General features: G+C 39.7%; 1 protein-coding gene across 2 annotated transcripts in view; it reads left to right on the top strand.

The window, feature by feature from the left end:
* The window catches only part of cnot10 (CCR4-NOT transcription complex, subunit 10), a 28,632-nt gene that overhangs the window by 4,555 nt on the left and 5,683 nt on the right, over window positions 1–18,394 (top strand). Inside the window, exons 3-11 of one of the 2 annotated variants that reach the window (XM_042423343.1) lie at window positions 3,096–3,257; window positions 3,396–3,546; window positions 8,503–8,642; window positions 10,794–10,877; window positions 10,958–11,041; window positions 13,474–13,591; window positions 13,766–13,915; window positions 14,719–14,921; window positions 15,885–16,006. In XM_042423343.1, coding sequence (XP_042279277.1) covers window positions 3,096–3,257; window positions 3,396–3,546; window positions 8,503–8,642; window positions 10,794–10,877; window positions 10,958–11,041; window positions 13,474–13,591; window positions 13,766–13,915; window positions 14,719–14,921; window positions 15,885–16,006 — 1,214 coding nt within the window. The remainder of the gene's footprint in view (window positions 1–3,095; window positions 3,258–3,395; window positions 3,547–8,502; window positions 8,643–10,793; window positions 10,878–10,957; window positions 11,042–13,473; window positions 13,592–13,765; window positions 13,916–14,718; window positions 14,922–15,884; window positions 16,007–18,394) is intronic. The other variant, XM_042423344.1, reaches the window with a different exon arrangement.

The raw sequence follows: 18,394 nt of genomic DNA on the forward strand, positions 1-18,394 counted from the left end.
TGCATCTCGGCTCGTTTTTGACAGTTTGTCATAAGCTTCAAGAAGACTATGTTTTTCATTGAGAGAGAATGACTTTCTTTCTCCCATCATGATTTTCAATGTGCATCCAGCAGCAGCCTCAGGTAGCCAGCCGGCAGGCTGATGGGTTGTGCATTAAGGCTGCAGGGGTGGGGGCCGCGGGCCGCAGCAAGACAGTTGAACCAGAATAAACCTTTGGAGAAAAGTAACCTGTAATGCTGTACAACCCTGCCATGAGGAAAGATAGAAAGGCAGCTACACATTTCTCCGTTTCCTATTTATCTGTTTAGCGTCGGCAGGTCAGGCTAACCCATTGTTGCTAACTTTGGAGCTAACCCCTTCACTTTTCAAGCAGTTGGGGAAACAACAGACATGACTTCTCATAGTCTTGACAAGCTGCAGCATTTATTAACTGACACACTTTAGTCTGTACCGCCAGACTGATAACTTACTGCTAACCTTTTCCTCTGCTCTGCTCGCATTCACCGTCATTTTTCTGCCGCTTGCTCTCTCGCTTAACCACTTGCTCGCTTACGCTCTGCCCTGTTCCTTAAAAGGAGTCACGCTACCTGCAGTTTTCCAGGCAACGACACAGACGTTAACTCACGTTTCAAGACAGCGCTGCTCAGTGGCTCCCAAATGCCATTGATTTGCGAATGAATGGATATTCTGTGTTATTTTTGACATTTAAAAAATTATTTTTTGGCCTGGCGGGGGTTCTCGTTGGCCTGGCGGCCCGCAAGGCCTGTACTATTATAGGGGAAACACTGTCAAGTGTAAATTATTTAGCATTTCAACTTTTCTGAGTTTCTCCAAAAATGTAGATTTCTTTATTATATTGTCAGCACAATTTGTTTTGGTTCTTACCAAAACATTGTTGTGAGTAGGGTTATTTTTTCCTCAATCCTTTTTTCTATATATAATTATAGTCAGAACCACATTTTTACATTAAAATATTTTAACCTAATTGCCCTGTTTCCTATATGGGTAAATAGACTATCATATGGGAAGGGGATAAAAGCCACTAACTTTGTTAAAATTATAAATAAACATTACATATACAGTTAGCTGCATTTATTAGTTTTTAGATGTGACAATTAACAAAGCTGAATTTAGCATCGCTGCAGTTTTCAGTGTAATTTCTTACCTCATATGACAGCAAAATGTGTTCTGTTTACGTGATATCCTCATAGTGAAGTAGGGCAGTTAGGCTGAGGTAATGGTGATAGACGGATGTACAGTATTGCCAATTTTTAATATTTTAATTTGATTTATTTTCAATTTTTAAAGGTCCTTATCCACGACTGGCTTCATCCTTAACAATGACACCTTAACCTCGATGATTCCAGTGCTGCTTCAGTCACAGTGTTATGTCTGCTTCAGACAGGACCATTTAGAGCTCCTGTTCAATTCCATCAGAGCATCAGATAGGAATTGTATTTTGAATACACTATGCTATGTTATTACTAAGAGGAATGAGGGAAAAATGTTTATTAGATGATACGATACAGAACTATAATGTCACTTCATGAGCAAATTACAGGTGGGTGGAATTCAGTTCCAGAGCATTTTCTGCTGTCTCATGGTCCGCTGTGGGGTTTCTCCGGGGAACACTGGCAATATGACGGTCCGGGATGAGACATTCTCCTTGGTCCAGTTCAACATAGGTTCAGTGAATGTGCTCAGTCTTGGATACCATATTACTGGAGCTCAGGAAAGCATTGACTTCACTTTTCACTTTTACATCCTGTCATTAGTTGTCAGAAACTTCCATAAGTTGAGGCTAGGTCTATGCGATATGACGATATACAGTTGCAAGAAAAAGTATGTGAACCCTTTGGGATTACTTGGATTTCTGCATAAATTGGGCATAAAATGTGTTCTGATCTTCATCTAAGTTACAACAATAGACAAACACATTCTTCTTAAACTAATACTGCACAAAAAATTATATGTTTTCATTTTTTTATTGAACGCAACATGTAAACATTCACAGTGCACAGGGTGGAAAAAGTATGTGAACCCCTAGACTAATGACTTCTCCAAGAGCTAATTGGAGCCAGGAGTCAGCCAACCTCAGTCCAATCAATGTGATGAGATTGCAGGTGTTGGTTAAAGCTGCCCTGCCCTATAAAAACATACGCCAGTTTTGAGTTAGCTGTTCTCAAGAAGCATTGCCTGATGTGAACCATGCCTTGCACAAAAGAGCTCTCAGAAGACCTACGATCAAGAATTGTGAACTTACATGAAGCTGGAAAGGGTTACTAAAGTATCTCTAAAAGCCTTGATGTTCATGTGTCTATGGTAAGACAGATTGTCCACAAATGGAGAAAGTTCAGCACTGTTGCTACTCTCACTAGGTGTGGTCATCCTGTAAAGATGACCGCAAGAGCACAGTGCAGAATTATTAATGAGGTGAAAAAGAATTAATTGATTTCATTATTAATACAATAACAACCTCCTCCGCCTGATTTTGGGCCAGGAAAAACCCTGCGTGCTCTGCATGTGGTGCATCAAATCAATAATTAAGTTAATGTACTGCATAGGCAACCATTGTTACTACACTGAGGCATAACAATAACCTTAAAGATATCACATAATCACCATTAACTAACTTTATTGCATTGTTGTACTTTTTTTTTTCTACTTTCACAAGCTGCTATAGGGGGTCCAGGTGTGGCTGCGTCCCCCTGACACTCCACCAGTGGCTTGGGGATTAGTGCCACAAACAGAGTAGAGAAGGTCAGAAAGTTATGAGAGACAGACTAAGACATTGTTGGTTTTGGTCTTTTCCATGGGATTTGTTGACAATGAGAAAAATGTACACTAGACCGATCCTTTAAAACACATTAAAAAAGACATACTGTTGCACTGCCTGACATATTCCGTCACTGCAATCAACATAGTGAATGTACTTGTGTGTGTGAATGTAGTATTATTATTTCAGAATAATCAAAATAAACTTTGGTAGTAATTTTCAGCTATACGTGTTACACCCAAGTGACTCACAGGCCTAACCAGGTACCAACTCACATGAACATGTCTGTGCTATATTCACTGTCCTGTGTTCCTCACAGACGGGGAAGTACGACGACTCTCTGAAACACCTTGAAGCCCTGCAGGAGCTGAACAAAGAGGACTACAAGATTGCCATGAATAAATCTATTGTAGAGTTTTACAAAAGTGGTCAGACTACCACAGGGCATCTGAAGCAGACCCTGATGGCAATGAAGAACCAGGTAACTGCTGAAATGTGGGTCATATTTTCTCATGCCTTTCAGTTCATGTTGCATTAGTTTTCAGTGAAAGCTCAAGACAAATGCAGTATTTTCTGCTTTTACATGATTTCATCAATCATCCTGGCTTTGTTCTTTCAGGTTCACACATCATCAGAGGATGTTGATGGGTTGGATGATGTTGAAAATAGTTTGTTGTACTATAATCAAGCCATCATCCACTATCATATGCGCCAGTACTCTGAAGCCATCTCCATTGGAGAGAAGCTCTACCAGTTTCTGGAACCATTTGGTATGTTGTGGTGCTTTGCATGGGTTTACTAAAGTGTACTGTTGAAATGATTAATTAGATAATCAATTAGTTGATCAACAGATGGTTGAACCACATCATTTCAAATCATCTCAAATGTGGGGTTTTGCTGCTTTTTAAAATATTTTTTTAAATATTGTACCTTTGTTAGTGAATAGCTTAAAGACGACTTGTTATGCTCGTTTCCAGCGCTAGATTTTTATTTCTGGACTCCACTAAAGTAGCTTTACATCCTGCGGGACCCAGCACAAGTCTTGCTGGTGTGGGCGGTTTTAACTTTGCTGCGGATGGGAGCAGGTGGTCAAAAAACAAAACTGCAGGTCCCGAGATTTAGCCAGCACTGCAGGCCTACTCTCACAGAGCTGGGCTGAGTGCTCAGTCAGCGCTCCTCCTGGTGCTCCCTGACACTGCCACCTCCTTCGCACATACACACACACTCATGAGTGTGCACCATCGGCTATTGCAACCTGCTAACTTCACCTGAACAAGCAAAGAACAGAAACATCAAACAATGCGTGCATATTGCGATTCTGCAGGTTATTACTACTTTTGTGCTCATTTAGGAGGTAATGGAGGAGTTGTAAGCTTGCATCAAGTTGCATGACATCATCATTAGGAGCGCTACTCCTGATCAGTGCATTAAAAGACACAGGGAAATGAAACAAAATAAAACAACCTCAGCGTAACAAACAACCACAGCCAACAACACGTTCTAAATTAATAAGTAGGCTAAAATAAATAAATACAATGTAATTTTGCCCTAGAACAGGTGTACTTATTGCACTAGAATAACTAATTATTGCACTAGTGTGAATGTAATTATGCACTAGAATGTAATTTCACTACGTTATTACTGCATCTCTTTATTAATACTACACAGTTAAATAATGTGTCTCCCCTGTGGGATGGGAGAAGACACAAAATCAGTGCAACTCTATTGTGCGGGCATGAATGGTTAGAATGTTTGCGGGTGCAGGCGGGAGTGGACACACAAGTTGTGGGAGCAGATGGTAATGGTCAGAAATCCAGCAGGAGCGGGCGGGAGCAAGATTAACAGCTTTACCAGGTGCACGTGTGCCACTTTCTGACTCTGACACGGCCGCTGGAGCTGATCGCGGCCACTCTAGTCAATGCTTGTGATCCCACTGGGCCTGCCGCTGCACGTTTCGGAAGCACCTCAGAAGCAGAAAACTAAAGAACTTAATAAATTTAACATCATGACGGTCTTGAGATGTCACCTACCAAATTTGAAGTCGTTGGGATTAAATCTTGGAGTTTGTTAAAATACAACACCTGTCAATAGCTTCACTTTTCGAAAAAAAAATGTAGTCGATTCAAAATGGCTGACTTAGGGTATGGATCCAAGAGGCCTTTTTTAAGTCTGCAGATGATCTGCCTCTCAAAATTTGTATGTATATGTCAAATTTAAAGGTGGGGGCTTTGACTTTTTTAGGAAATTTTCTAGGGGGCGTCCTCGAGTCATTTTGCCACACCCATACCCAAGACCCATATCAGAAATCAAGTTACACCACTTTTGATGCATGTGCAAAGTTTTGTGAGTTTTCAAGCACCCCTAGTACCTCAAAATTGCTAAGAGTAATTAGGGGGCACTATAGAGCCGATGTACCACGCCCAAGCCCAACTGTGATACTAATCACAATACTTACTAGTTTGAACATAGGTACAAAGTTTCATAAGTTTTTGCAAATCCTAAAATCCTCAAACGTGTTCATAAAATGAAAATTGACGCACAAAATCCAAAATGGCTGACTTCTGGTTGGGTGAAAAAATTTGAAAAAATTTGTATTTTGTCAATAATGATGAGAGCAATTAACCCACCGAATTTCATGCATCTAAAGAAACTTTCAAAGAAACTTTGTTCCATAATGGCCTTGCGTTTGGGGGCACTATGGAGCCCGCTGGCCATGCCCGAGCCCAATCGCTACAGATCTTTGCACTTTCCGCCAGTTCTGACGTGTTTGCCAGTTTTCATGAGTTTTCAAGCATTCTAAACCCCTCAAAAATGCAATGGCATACTAGAATAATAATAACAGTAATAATAATAATCCCTGAAGAATTTTGCAGTTTTCGCCAGTTCTGATGTGTGTGCCACTTTTCGAGCATCCTAAGCCCCTCAAAAATGCAATGGTGTACTATAATAATAATAATAATAATAATAATAATATTCCCTTCTAAAACAATAGGTTTCTCACACTTTCAGTGCCAGGGACCATTGGGCCCTTGACACTTTCGTGCTCGGGCCCTAATGACCAAATTAATGAAAGCTGAGCAAGTTAACAAAATCGGGCAGTTTAGTTACCCTGCTACTGCAGTAATTATGGTAGCCTAAGGTGCCTTTTCAGCTTTGACTGGGCTGCTGTAATTACTGTAGTAGGAGTGCAACTGACTGACTGAGACTTGGACTTGTTTGCCTGGAGACTTGGCTTAGTCGGACTGTACTGTTGTAAAAACTTGACTTGTGGCTTGAAGGCAAAGAGTTGATTTGACTTGTTAATTATTGAATATTTATTGAAAATAGAGCTGCAACAATTAGTCGATTAATCGATTAGTTGATTGGCATAAAATTACTTAGCAACTATTTAGATAATTGAATGGATGTTTTAATCATTTTTTAAAGATCATTTGCTGGTTGCAACTTTGTAGGTGTGAGGATATGAAGCTTTACTGTGTCATAAATGATAGTAAATTGAATATCTTTGGATTTTGGACTGTTGATTAGACTAAGCAAAGACATTTGAAGATTTCACCTCGGACTCTTCATCGCTGTCGCAATAACTGCAATATTGCAATACCGCGCTATAGACAAGCCAACCGCAGTGGATGTCAAACAACCGCCACAAATGCGCTAGGCTAGGCCCTTCTTGTTTTACACTTCAATGCGTGTGTAAGTTATTGAAAGTTTGGCGGCTCCCCGGGTCCGGCAGCTCCGGGGGATCCCGCCTGCCGCACACAGCATCTTCTGCACTGAACCAGGCTTGGGGTGAGCTGACAGGGGGTTGGTGCTAATGCTCGGTAGTTAAAAACACATCTGTATGGATATTTTGTCTAGGTTATATGTTGGGATTGGTGCACAGCAAAACGTGTTGCTGTGTGTAAAGTGTAAAATTATAAACTGAAAGTGTTTGCTCAGTGACCGTCCACAGCAGCTGCAGAGTTGCAGCATAGAGTCCTGCTCTCTGTTGTAAGCATACTCAGTTGTTAGCGAGCAGCTGCTCTCATGTCTCCACGGGTCTTGGTCCTTGTTTTCGGCAGAAACTCTCCCACTTTCTGCCTGCTTAGCCTGCTCAGCCTGCCCTTGGATGGTAGGCGGGTTGTTACTGTAGCTTCAGCCTCACCCTCACACACATGCTCGCTCTCTTGACCACAAAGTCGCAGTGTCCTGAGCTGTTTCTTACGCTATTTGTATAATACGTTTTAATTTAGAAAACATCTGAAAATACATTTTTAAAAATAATCCCTGATGCTTAGGCCTGGAGGGGCTCAGTTGCAAAGTTGCAATGCGCTGGCGGAAAGCCTGCAGGCACGTCCAGCTAGACTCAATTCATAAATCCCAGGTTTAAGGAGACTCTGCTCTCCCTGGACCATAGGGTGGTCTATGCAATATTAGCAATGCACGGTGTTTAGTCACTCTGAATCATTGCAGGGGAAATTCCTTTACCGCAACAGCCCTATTCTTACTGTTGTTACGCTGACGACACCCAGTTATACCTCCCACTGAAACCATGTGATCCATGCAGTGTTAACTCCCTCCTAAATTGCATTAAGGATGTAAAATCCTGCATGGCAAAAAGCTTCCTTTAGCTAAACCAGAATAAAACTGAGGTCCTAATCTTCAGCCCTGTGGACAACTCTGCAACCACATTCAGTGCCCTTGGGCCTCTGTCATTGAATCTGAGGTCCCACGCAAGAAATCTTGGTATTATTTTTGATTCTGATTGAAAATTTGACAAACAAATCAACTAATTTTAACAAATTGTACTGGCTTCTTCCATCTTAGATCACTTGCAAAGTTAAAATCATTCCTGTCCATTAAAGATTCAGAGACTATAGTTCACACTTTTATTTCCTCTCGCCTCAACTACTGCAGTTCTCTCTATGTAGGAATCAGTCAGTCAGCCCTATCTCGCCTGCAGGTGGTTTAAAGTGCAGCAGCAAGACTCCTCACTGGTACCAAGAAGAGAGACCATAGCGCCCCTGTAATGGCCTCTCTTCACTCATTACCAGTAAAGTGCAGAATTGATTTTATAATTCTTTTATTTGTTTTTAATGCACTGTATGGACTGGATCTCTGAACTGCTCATCCCCTATTCCATCTCCAGACCCCTCAGATTTGCACGCACCCAGTTAAAAACTAAAGGTGATCGAGCATTCTCAGTTTCTGGCCCTAAATTGTGGTATAGTTTGCCACTGACAATTAGATCTTCCCCCTCAATTGATATCTTTAAAACCTGTCTGAGGACCGATTTCTTCTCTTGAGCCTCTTAATTATCTTCATGAAGTCATGCCTGACCACACTCTGGCTTTTATTTGTTGTTTGTGCAATGCTGTTTGTGTTGTAATTTGAACTAATTTTCTGTCTTATGTGTGACTGTGTTTTTGTTTGATTGTAACCATAAATCAAATTACCCCATAATTTGAATCTCTCTGTAAAGCACTTTGGTCAACGTCTGTTGTTTTTAAATGTGTTCTATAAAAAAATTGACTTGACTTGACTTAATGTGTAATGTAAAAGGACTTATGGGAGATGTGGTCATAGCACAGACGAGAGATCCAGGCTGTCAGTTGTGTTATTCTGTCTCTCCACAGGACAAGACAGTTCCACAATATTCCAGTTAATCTAACAGTCATGGATATTTCAAAAGTTGATTTGATTTGCAGCCACAGTTTGGCGTGGAGTCATTTTGTTATTTGTCCTAGAAGAGAAGTTTGCTCAAGCTGTGTGTTTCCTGCTGGTGGATCTCTACCTGCTCACCTTCCAGCCAGAGAAGGCTCTCCATCTGCTGGCTGTGCTGGACAAACTCTCTGTGCAAGGAAGCAACAAGAACGGCAAAGGAGAGGTACCCCACTTCAAACACAGTAGTCATTAAAAAAAAAAAAGGTTTTACACAACCTGCTCTCATTTTCATAGTTCTGTATGTTATTCCTGTCTGTTTTTCACATTTTACCCAAAACAGTTATTGCTGAGATCTGTGGATGCAGCAAGTCCTACTGGACTCCATTTTAGCAGTCATAGGATCACTTAGGATGTTAAGACTTCCTAGTTTATCCCAGATATCAGACAAAACCTACCTGAACCCATAATACATAAATGAATTTAAAATAAAGAATGAGGAGAGAATACATTTAAAAAAAAGACCTGACCTTAACGGATCCAAAGACAGTCAGATCCTGTGTGAAATAGACCAGGGTATATATACTCAGCAAGCTCTTTATGAGGAACATCTGTGCAATCCAATACAACAGCTCTGCCATAAATTTAAATACAGCGCTTATAGATTTTCTGTTTTTGTTGACATCGTCAGAAAGGTGATTCTACTTTATTTTTATTATTGAGGTTGTAGTGGGTGCTGGTGGTGAACTGGAGCACATTATATGGAAAAGTATTCCTAATATTTTGTCCACCCTATTAACATACATGAGTTGTGCAAAATATCGGTTAGTTTAGAGTGATGGGATGATACTTTCACTTCCAAAAAAGATTTATGATATGATTGGACAGGAATGACGGCCAAAACTATGACATTTAGACTGGAGGTTGATCAAAGGGTTGGCTCACCCCAAACCGTCATGTTTTAGCCATGCAGATGGGCTGGGTGATATGACCAGTATATCATATCCTGATATAGGTAATTTCATACCCTGATAACGATACCTATCCCGATATAGCACATTCCAATTCAATGAATAAATAGTTGCTTTTATCTGTAGATGCCTTCTTCCAACTTCAAAAGCAGTTCATTGGCCACATGATTTTATTTAACTGCATGTCTGCCACCACCCGCACATCATCTCCATTCAGCCCACTAATGTGTCGTTATCTGCTGCGGCAAAAAGCGTCATCAAGTCCTCCAGCAAGAATCTATGGAACAAGGGCACTTATTTCCTATCTACTCATTATTCTATGGGGCACAAGTATTTAAACCCAGCAAGACTTGTCTAAGTAGGCTAATTGCATATTAGACACACAGAATTGTAGGCTATACTATGTCATACACGCTACAGTGACCTCCATTACCAGCAGTTCAGCTTTTACCTTTTTTTCACAAATGCAAAGGGAGGTTTTCCCTGCCTATATAGCTCAAAGGAGGGCTGCCTTTGTTGAAAATTCCGGCATGTGATGTTGATGGTACTAAACTTCCAAGGCAGTGCAACACCTGGACAGTCCACAGCACACACGCCAGTGTTATCTTGTAGTTCATCTTCAAAAAATGAAGCAGTTGCAAGCATGTTCTGATTTAATGACTAAATAATTACCTTTGCGAGACGAATACAAAGTATATTATGAACTTTCTATGCAGTCACTCAGAGACTTGTGCAGAGCAGAGCAGAGCAGAGCAGTGAATTCCAGCAGTAACAAATGAGACCAGCTAGCCAATATACACTGCAGCATTAAACAACTTAAATATTGCATATTGTCCCAGGCCTACAAAGTCAACACTGTCATTCGTCACAACCTTTCATCTTTTTGTTCCATCTTGGTATAAAATTTAAATCTCTGTGGACACTTTTGTCTGTCAAATCATGATTTTTTTTCACTTAAACGCACAACCCTCTAAAGGTGCGCACACAAACTGTGTACACCATACTATGCATGTTCTCCGAACTTTGCCACCTTTGTCTCAAAAAAAAATCCAGGGAAAACCCTGCAAATACTATCATATACTACATACTCCGGTGAAATGTCAGGAAGGTATGAAAAAATAGATACCGCCCAAGCCTACTGGATAATCCATAGACCTTCCTGTCAACAGGGACTGCTTTTTTAAATTCTTCTCCATGAGGTAATAGTTTTATTCCATTATCTAACCAAAGTTATTATATATCTGAGCTCTGACACCTGAATAGCTACGGCTGGGAAGAATTTGATTTAGTCATCATGCAGTTTTGTCTGAGATCACTGAAGATGTTTTCTATCAACAAATGAATCATATCATGCAGATTTAAAAGCATACAGTTTACTGTTTATTGAGTGCTGTGTTTGATTCCAGAGCAACAGCTCAAACAAAGATGGAGCAAACCAGCGGGCAGAGTTCACAGCGATGATTGAGGCAGCTAAATCAAAGATGCACCAGGTAAGAGCTCTGTTCATGGATATGAACATCCACTGCCTGGCTGTTTCAGGCTCTAACCATGACTGTTGTTTCCTGTACAGTACAAAGTGAGAGCCTACATCCAGATGAAGTCCTCCAAAGCCTGTAAAAGGGAGATCAAGTCGGTGATGAACACAGCAGGAAATGTGAGTCTCATTATTTGGTGCTGAAAGGCAGGGAACAGAATATATAGGATATGCATGTGAGGACTGGCACACAGTCAGCATATATGACATATGGAACAAACATTTAAAAGAGTGCTGTCATGATGAGGAAGTCCTGGGTTATTGAGAACACAGATTAAAAAAAAAATTCAGGAACAACTTTTACAAGACTGCCAAAGAATAAACAGAAGAGTAGCAGGGTGAACTTTCAAAAGCTTTGTTATGCTTGACGCAGCCTTTCAGGTGTGAGGGTGTGGATGCCAAACGTGCTCCTTGTAACAAGGCAAGCGCAGTGGCACACAACAAGGCCATTATTTCTGGACACCAATGTAGCTGCCTCACCCATTGCAACTATGCTGATTTTCTGCCAGGTTGTGTGGTGCAGACCTCTACAATGTGTGTCCAATGAGTTTCTGGTATTGACAAGAGGCAATGGTAATTTCACTGTGGTGGAGAATGAATTGCATTTTATGCATCTCTGAATTCCCAGAGTTCTGTAATTCTGCTCTCCAATACCAACAGGACTTGAATAAAAAACCCCAAATGTCACGTGCCCTATTGTATCTGAAGGAATATTATTGTAATAATATCGCTCTTTAGTAGTAGTATTATTATTATTATTATTATATTTATTATTTCGCCATTTTTTGGCATCTTAACTACTCCTATATGATTTGTCGCATCAACATGGTTTCGATGTCAAAATATACCTCTCCATAAGGAGATGTATGCTATTACTTTTCTTATTTCTAGCATATTCCAGTGATTTTATGTAACTTTTTAAAAAGATTAAAATTTATAATGGAAAGTCTATGGGAGCGATGTTTGAAAATGTATGGTAAATGTATTGCTGCATCATGTTGCTCCTCAATAACAGCACTTTAAATGCGGCACGCCCAGACGTGCACGAAGGTGCGAGGGCCCGATCATCACTGCTTGTAACTTTAATTATTATTCCTCCCTGTTATTTTCCCAAAAGAATCGCATTTTTGAGGGGCCAAACGTGCTCAAAAAGTTACGCAACTTTGTAGACGCATCAGAAGTCGTGAAAAATTTAATATTTTATGGGTCTTGGGCGTAAATGTGGCCAAATGGCTCCATAATGCCCCCTACAAAATTTGGCAAAGATGACCGAAATTTGGTACGCACATATATCATGTCCACAAGCACAAAAAAGCCTTTTTAAGGCATACTCTAAATCCGACAGGAAGTCAGCCATTTTGAATGTACTTTGCAATTTTTCTCAGTTTTTGCAATTTGCAGACATTCTTTTTTAACGAACTCCTCCTAGAGATTTGACCTGACCTACTTCAAATTTGGTTGGTTTCATCTTTGCAATGAAAAGTCAATCAATTTTTATTTTTATAGCGCCAAATCACAACAAAAGTCATCTCAGGACACTTTTCACAGAGAAAAGTCATCAAAATCTCGACCTTTCACGGAACACCCTTGGCGTGGTGTGCTAGTAAATTTCATGTTTCGCCATCAAACATGAAGTTGCACCACCTACTGACAACAGGAAGTCAGCTATATGACAAACGTCTTCCGATGTACATGGAATTACATGGTGTGATCTATACATGATATACAGCAATATGATATATAATTAGTTGGTGTTCTCTAGCGCCAAATAGTGGACACAGGAAGTGATATTTAACTCCTATGTGCAATGTCCAATCTTCATGAAAATGCATATGCATTTCAGGCGACCTCCATGACCCACTTGGTTGCACAGCCTACTTGCAACAGGAAGTCAGCCTTATGTGACAAACATCATCTGATTTACATGGTGTGGTCTACACATGATATACAGCAACATGACGTATAATTAGTGGGTGTGATCTAGCACTGCATAGTGGACACAGGAAGTGATAGATATCTCCTACATGCAATGTTCAATATTCATGACAATAATTATCCATGTAAGTTGTCCTCTGGTTAATGTATTTCTTTATTGTGTTGACCCCCAATAACAGAACTTAGACTGCGGTGCACCCTGACGTGCATGAAGGTGTACGATCATCGCTGCTTGCAGCTTTGATATTATATTATTAAATTATAATTATATTATTTAATATTTATGTTCAGATCCTAGTTGGCAGCTTTGTAGGATTAAGTGCTGCTCTTCATTTTATGCTCTACCTCACGCAAACTATTGGCTCCTGCGCGTTTGGTCAGAAACTGCCATAAGCCAAGTATGTGTGGTGTGCAAGCTGTTGTGCACCTCACAGTTTTTGTAACTAGGCTTTCATCTCTTGTGCTGCACATTCAGTCATAATCCAAGAGAGAGATGCAATGAAGAAATTTACTCAAAAAAAAAAAAGCTGATATTTTTTGTATTACTGTTACAACATGTGAAAGTGCACACCCTCTCCTGCTCATCTCCCTGACCTGTTTTCTGTCCCCTCCATCAGTCTGCATCCTCACTCTTCCTTAAGAGTAACTTTGAGTACCTGAGAGGAAACTACCGGAAAGCAGTGAAGCTGCTGAACAGCTCCAACATCGCAGAGCATCCTGGACCCATCAAGACAGGTGACAACTTCTATACCTCTCATGATTGACTGCTTCCTTTGATAAGCCTGGTGTTAAAAGGCCATACAGCTAGTTCTGGTTTGACCTGTCCTGGTTCAGGCTGTTTTTGTGTCATTATTGGATCAATGCTGCTTCATGAGGTTCCTAGCTGATGGATTGTCCTGTCTCATTCAGGTGAATGTGTTCGATGTATGTTCTGGAACAATCTGGGCTGCATTCACTTTGCAATGGGGAAACATAACCTAGGCATTTTCTACTTCAAGAAGGCACTGCAAGAGAACGACCACACCTGTGCACAGCTGGGAGATGGCAGCAACGGGCAATGTGAGTCACAGCGCTTTCTCCTGGCTGAATCTGTTAAGCTTTCAAGTGACACTCCATCCAGTTGGCCTCCTGTAGGCTTGAGAGTTAGATGTAAAAAGTCTGTAGCTAGCTCCTTCATAGAGAACAGCCGCTCTATTCATCTTGGATGAACAGTGGTTACAGTGGATTGCAGCTTTAACAAGCTTTACAAAACCTCTCAACACACCACTGCAGCGTAATCATCATGATTCCCTGCTCAAAATCTTCAAAACAGTTTTTCTATTTCCAGAATTTTCATCAAAATATGGCTCAATGAAATGATATGGTATATTTTTCATGGTCACCACTGAAAACAAAGTATTTTGTACAGCAATTTTTAAATGGTCAGTTCACCCCCCAAAAAAACAACAAACATTAATTTTCACACTTCTCTCCAGTGGTATTGCTCCATGCTGATAGTTTTGCTTGTATTTGTCCAGGTTGAGATATGTGTCTGAGATTTCTGCCCCCACACCAATAAAATGGAGGAGAATGGAATTTAGTTAGTGACATTGTATTCACGTGGAGAGAATTAGCTTTTACCGTGGCACAAGAATATAAATGCACTTATTCCTTTTTGGTGTTGTTTTAATCCACATATTGTTTTCATTTCTTCATTTAACTTTTTCAAAGTTCCAATCATTCAAACAAGTGCAAGCTAATTCTATATTACTGTGTTAAGTGTTCACTTCAGTTTCGGCTTAGAAATCGAGGAAAGATTGTCTGTGTGTCTGTCCCCAAATAGTAACAAGTCCCTTTCTCCTTCTGTTGCTTTTATTCTCCAGCTAAGAAGTTCACAGGTATCCCCATGTGTGCTCTACTAGCCAACAAGCGCTATGAGCTGCTTTATAACTGTGGCATTCAGCTGCTGCACATCGGCAGGCCTCTGGCAGCATTCGAGTGTCTGATGGAGGCGGTGCAGGTCTACCACTCCAACCCTCGACTGTGGCTGCGACTGGCAGAGTGCTGCATCTCCGCTAACAAGGGGGTATGACTTAAATCACATCAACATTTACAGTTTAACTGTAATTCATTGTTTGTTGAGCATTTTTAGCTTTCCGATTGGAATCTACTGGATTTTTTATGGTTATTTTAAAGATTATTTGTAGGCATATTTGATTTGACCTGTTATGCTTTGTTTGTACTGGTTATTTTGGAGCCTGGGAAGGACCATGGAGGGGAAAAAACTCATTTGTGCTTGTGATTTAACAGAAATCACCCTCATGCCATTTTCTCGTCCGGCGTACACCCTCGCTGTGGATCACTTGGATTTAATAAGGTTTATTTTGATTTTGGACTAAGATATGTGGATATACTTCAAGCATAACACTGTGTTATCTCTGAGATCCCTTATAAAATTCTATCGAATATGGGATAACAGACATCTTCGCCATAAACACTATCTTCTGCAGATGTCATCCAGTTCATAAAAACTCAGCTTCAGTATTCTTGGGTGCCTCATGGGTATAGGTGGATGCACAATAAGTGCAAAGAACATGGCCTTCTTGTGAGAAAGGAGGACGTACAACTAATCCTGTGGCTGCTTTGGATCCAGCTTGGATCAAGGGAAATGTGTTCTTTGTCGCTTTCTTCAAACTTCCAGCTGACTGAATGCATTTGTTGCCCTATACAAGAAGGGAACAGGCAAAATAATTCAATCAAGAGCACAAATGATTAAATCGAGAGTAAAAATTAGCCTTTTTTTCTCATTGGTCCTTCCTGGGTTCTGTAGGTTATTATGAAAATCTAAAAACAGGGGGTTCAGAATCAAGGTTATGTCACCTCAAGCAGGGTAATATCTAATTATGTTCCTACTTCAGTTATTATTCACAGACATTAAATAATCTAGAAAGCAGAGTGGTTCTTCCTCATGATATGAGTGGTCCAGTTTTGAATGGCATACAGGGGAACAGAAATCCACATGAGGTGCTGTCATTGTGTTTGTTTCCAGGGTTCGGAGCAGGAGAGCAAAGGTTTACCTTGTAAAAAAGGTATAGTTCAGTCTATTGTCGGGCAGGGCTACCACCGCAAGATCGTCCTGGCATCACAGTCTACCCAGAACACTATCTACAGGTCAGTGTCCACTCACACTAGTCCATGGGTGCAAGAGCTCCGTCAACAGACGGATCTCCGTCAAAAGTGAATTATTTGTCCTGACAGAGTCTGTTTATTTCTACTGCTAACGCAAAAAAAGATTTTACTCTGCCACTGCATTTCCACCTTTTGCTTTGTATATGATTAAATGGCTAAAGAAAGAGACGTTTGTTGTTCCACACATTAACACTTGTTCCAGCTTCCCAAGGTTGTATATGCATCAATTTATATGTCTATTTTCTCCAGAATAATCAAAGGTACGGCAATTTTATTGAATGTGCACTTAGATCTCTGTAGGGATAGGTACCAAAAATGTTATTAAATGGGCCCCAGGGCTAAATAATTAAAGACTGTGGTATTTATAAGCTCAGACGTCACAGATTCTTTTATCTTTTATTCTTTTAAACATTTTGGTGTAATTTATTATCACGCTGCAACCTCTCCTCTGCTCTCTGTGTCGGGGCTGAGCTCCTCCATACACACACACACACACACAGCAAAGTCAGCAAACAACAGAGCACAGGTAAAGTGAACATAACTCAAAGATGACTTGAGTTGACGACACCTACGCTTGTTACTATCACTGCAATAAAACCTTAAGGAGTAAAAGGGCCAGCACTTTATCAATACACCTGTTCAGCAAGCAGAAACATGTAGAAAAGTGATATTTCAGTCTGCTCTGTCCGCAGTCATCTCATCTCACTACGTTTTACACAACCACAGCGTGCTAGCTCAGCTAATAGCAAATTGTTAGGAACAAGCTGAAACAAAAGCTGTCTTAGCTTAGCTGCTGGCTGACGCAAAGCAGCCCCCTCCTCTGTCTACCAGTGCTACAAGCAGGCAGTGAATCACATCAGCAGCAGAGAGACGAGGACAAAGGACAGGATCAATGACTGATAGTGACTGATGTCTGTGTTCTTCATTCTTTATAAACTTCACTCAGTATTTTGATCATGAATATTATTTATGTTATTGACATTTTAGGTTTGTTTCCAGTAAGATATTATTGAGTTTCTATAGTTACCTTGCTGTTTATAGTATAGGTTACTGTTGCCACTCTAGAAACAACGTTTAGTTATATTTAAAATATAAATAAATTCTAATCCTGTTCTGAATTTGTTCTTTTTTAAAATAATATATTTTTTAAAAAGCAATTATTTAGTAATGAAAAAGAACTGATAAGAGTATAAATCAAGAACCGAGCCAATAAAGAGTATTGATAAGAGTAGTGATTGTCAGTGTGCAGTCATATATGTAAATATGAAAGTGACAAGAATTTGAACTTTTTTCTTTTACTGATGTAGATTCCGGTTGCCTTTAAAGGTTATAAAAATAATAGGTACAGATATTTGTGTTATTTTTATTCTAAAATATAGTTAGATAGTTGAAATAAGTAGGCCTACAAGTTTTTAGTCCAGTAAGGAGAGAAATAGGACTAAATTGGTGCCTGTGCCAGGGATAAAATCATGGCCAGAATTCAGCAAATTGCACCATTTATTTAAAAAAAAAAAAAAAAAAAAATCAAGAATAAAAAAAAAAATGATTAAAAAAATCATTTTTAGGTGACTCTAAGTACTGGACACCATCAAAAACAGAACGTTCAGTCAAAAAGATTTTTCTCACCTGCACCCATGCTAGGCCATCCTCCATCACCCCACAGGATAAGATACTTGATGTAGACATTTGTTCATACTGTTAAATTGATGTCTTGGTTTTCTTCTTGAATTTTCCATTAAAGGGCCATGCTAGTGCTTTTGAATATTTTATCTTGTTTACTACAAATGTCATGTACTTTACATCACAGCTACCTATTTTGCAAACCATACAGATTTTCAAAATGTATTTCCCTACCTTTCCATTGGTTTCTATTATTTTCTATATGATACAAAAATCTTATTGGCAGACTCATAAAAATGTCTGGCATTGTGTAATTAATGCCCTTTGTCCATGTTATATTTTCATTATGTGTTAATGCAGTTTAAGTGCAGATTTATTTTATTACTTCATGGTGATAATTTATTTATTTAATTGATTTAACCCTGACAAACCAGAATGCAGACTTGATGTTCACTGTCTGCTAAAAGCTTTTTATGTCATACAGAAATGAGTGGAAACCAATGGTTTTCTGGAATGTTAGGAAACATACTGTGCATCCATATATCTAAAACTGCATCAAATGCATTTAAAGTGAAAAAAGTGCAAAAATATAAGGTATACAGGATTTGTTGTCAAGGAGCTAAATTTGTAAGAAAAACATGTATCATTCTGTTAGTTTCTTCACATTTAGAAAAATATTGTCCATACTATATGACAATATTGTTGTTAGTGTTGTTTCTGCTGTTAAATATTCAGAGCTAAGCTGACTCT

The sequence above is a fragment of the Thunnus maccoyii genome, chromosome 10 (genome assembly GCF_910596095.1).
Source record: "Thunnus maccoyii chromosome 10, fThuMac1.1, whole genome shotgun sequence".
NCBI lineage: Eukaryota > Metazoa > Chordata > Actinopteri > Scombriformes > Scombridae > Thunnus > Thunnus maccoyii.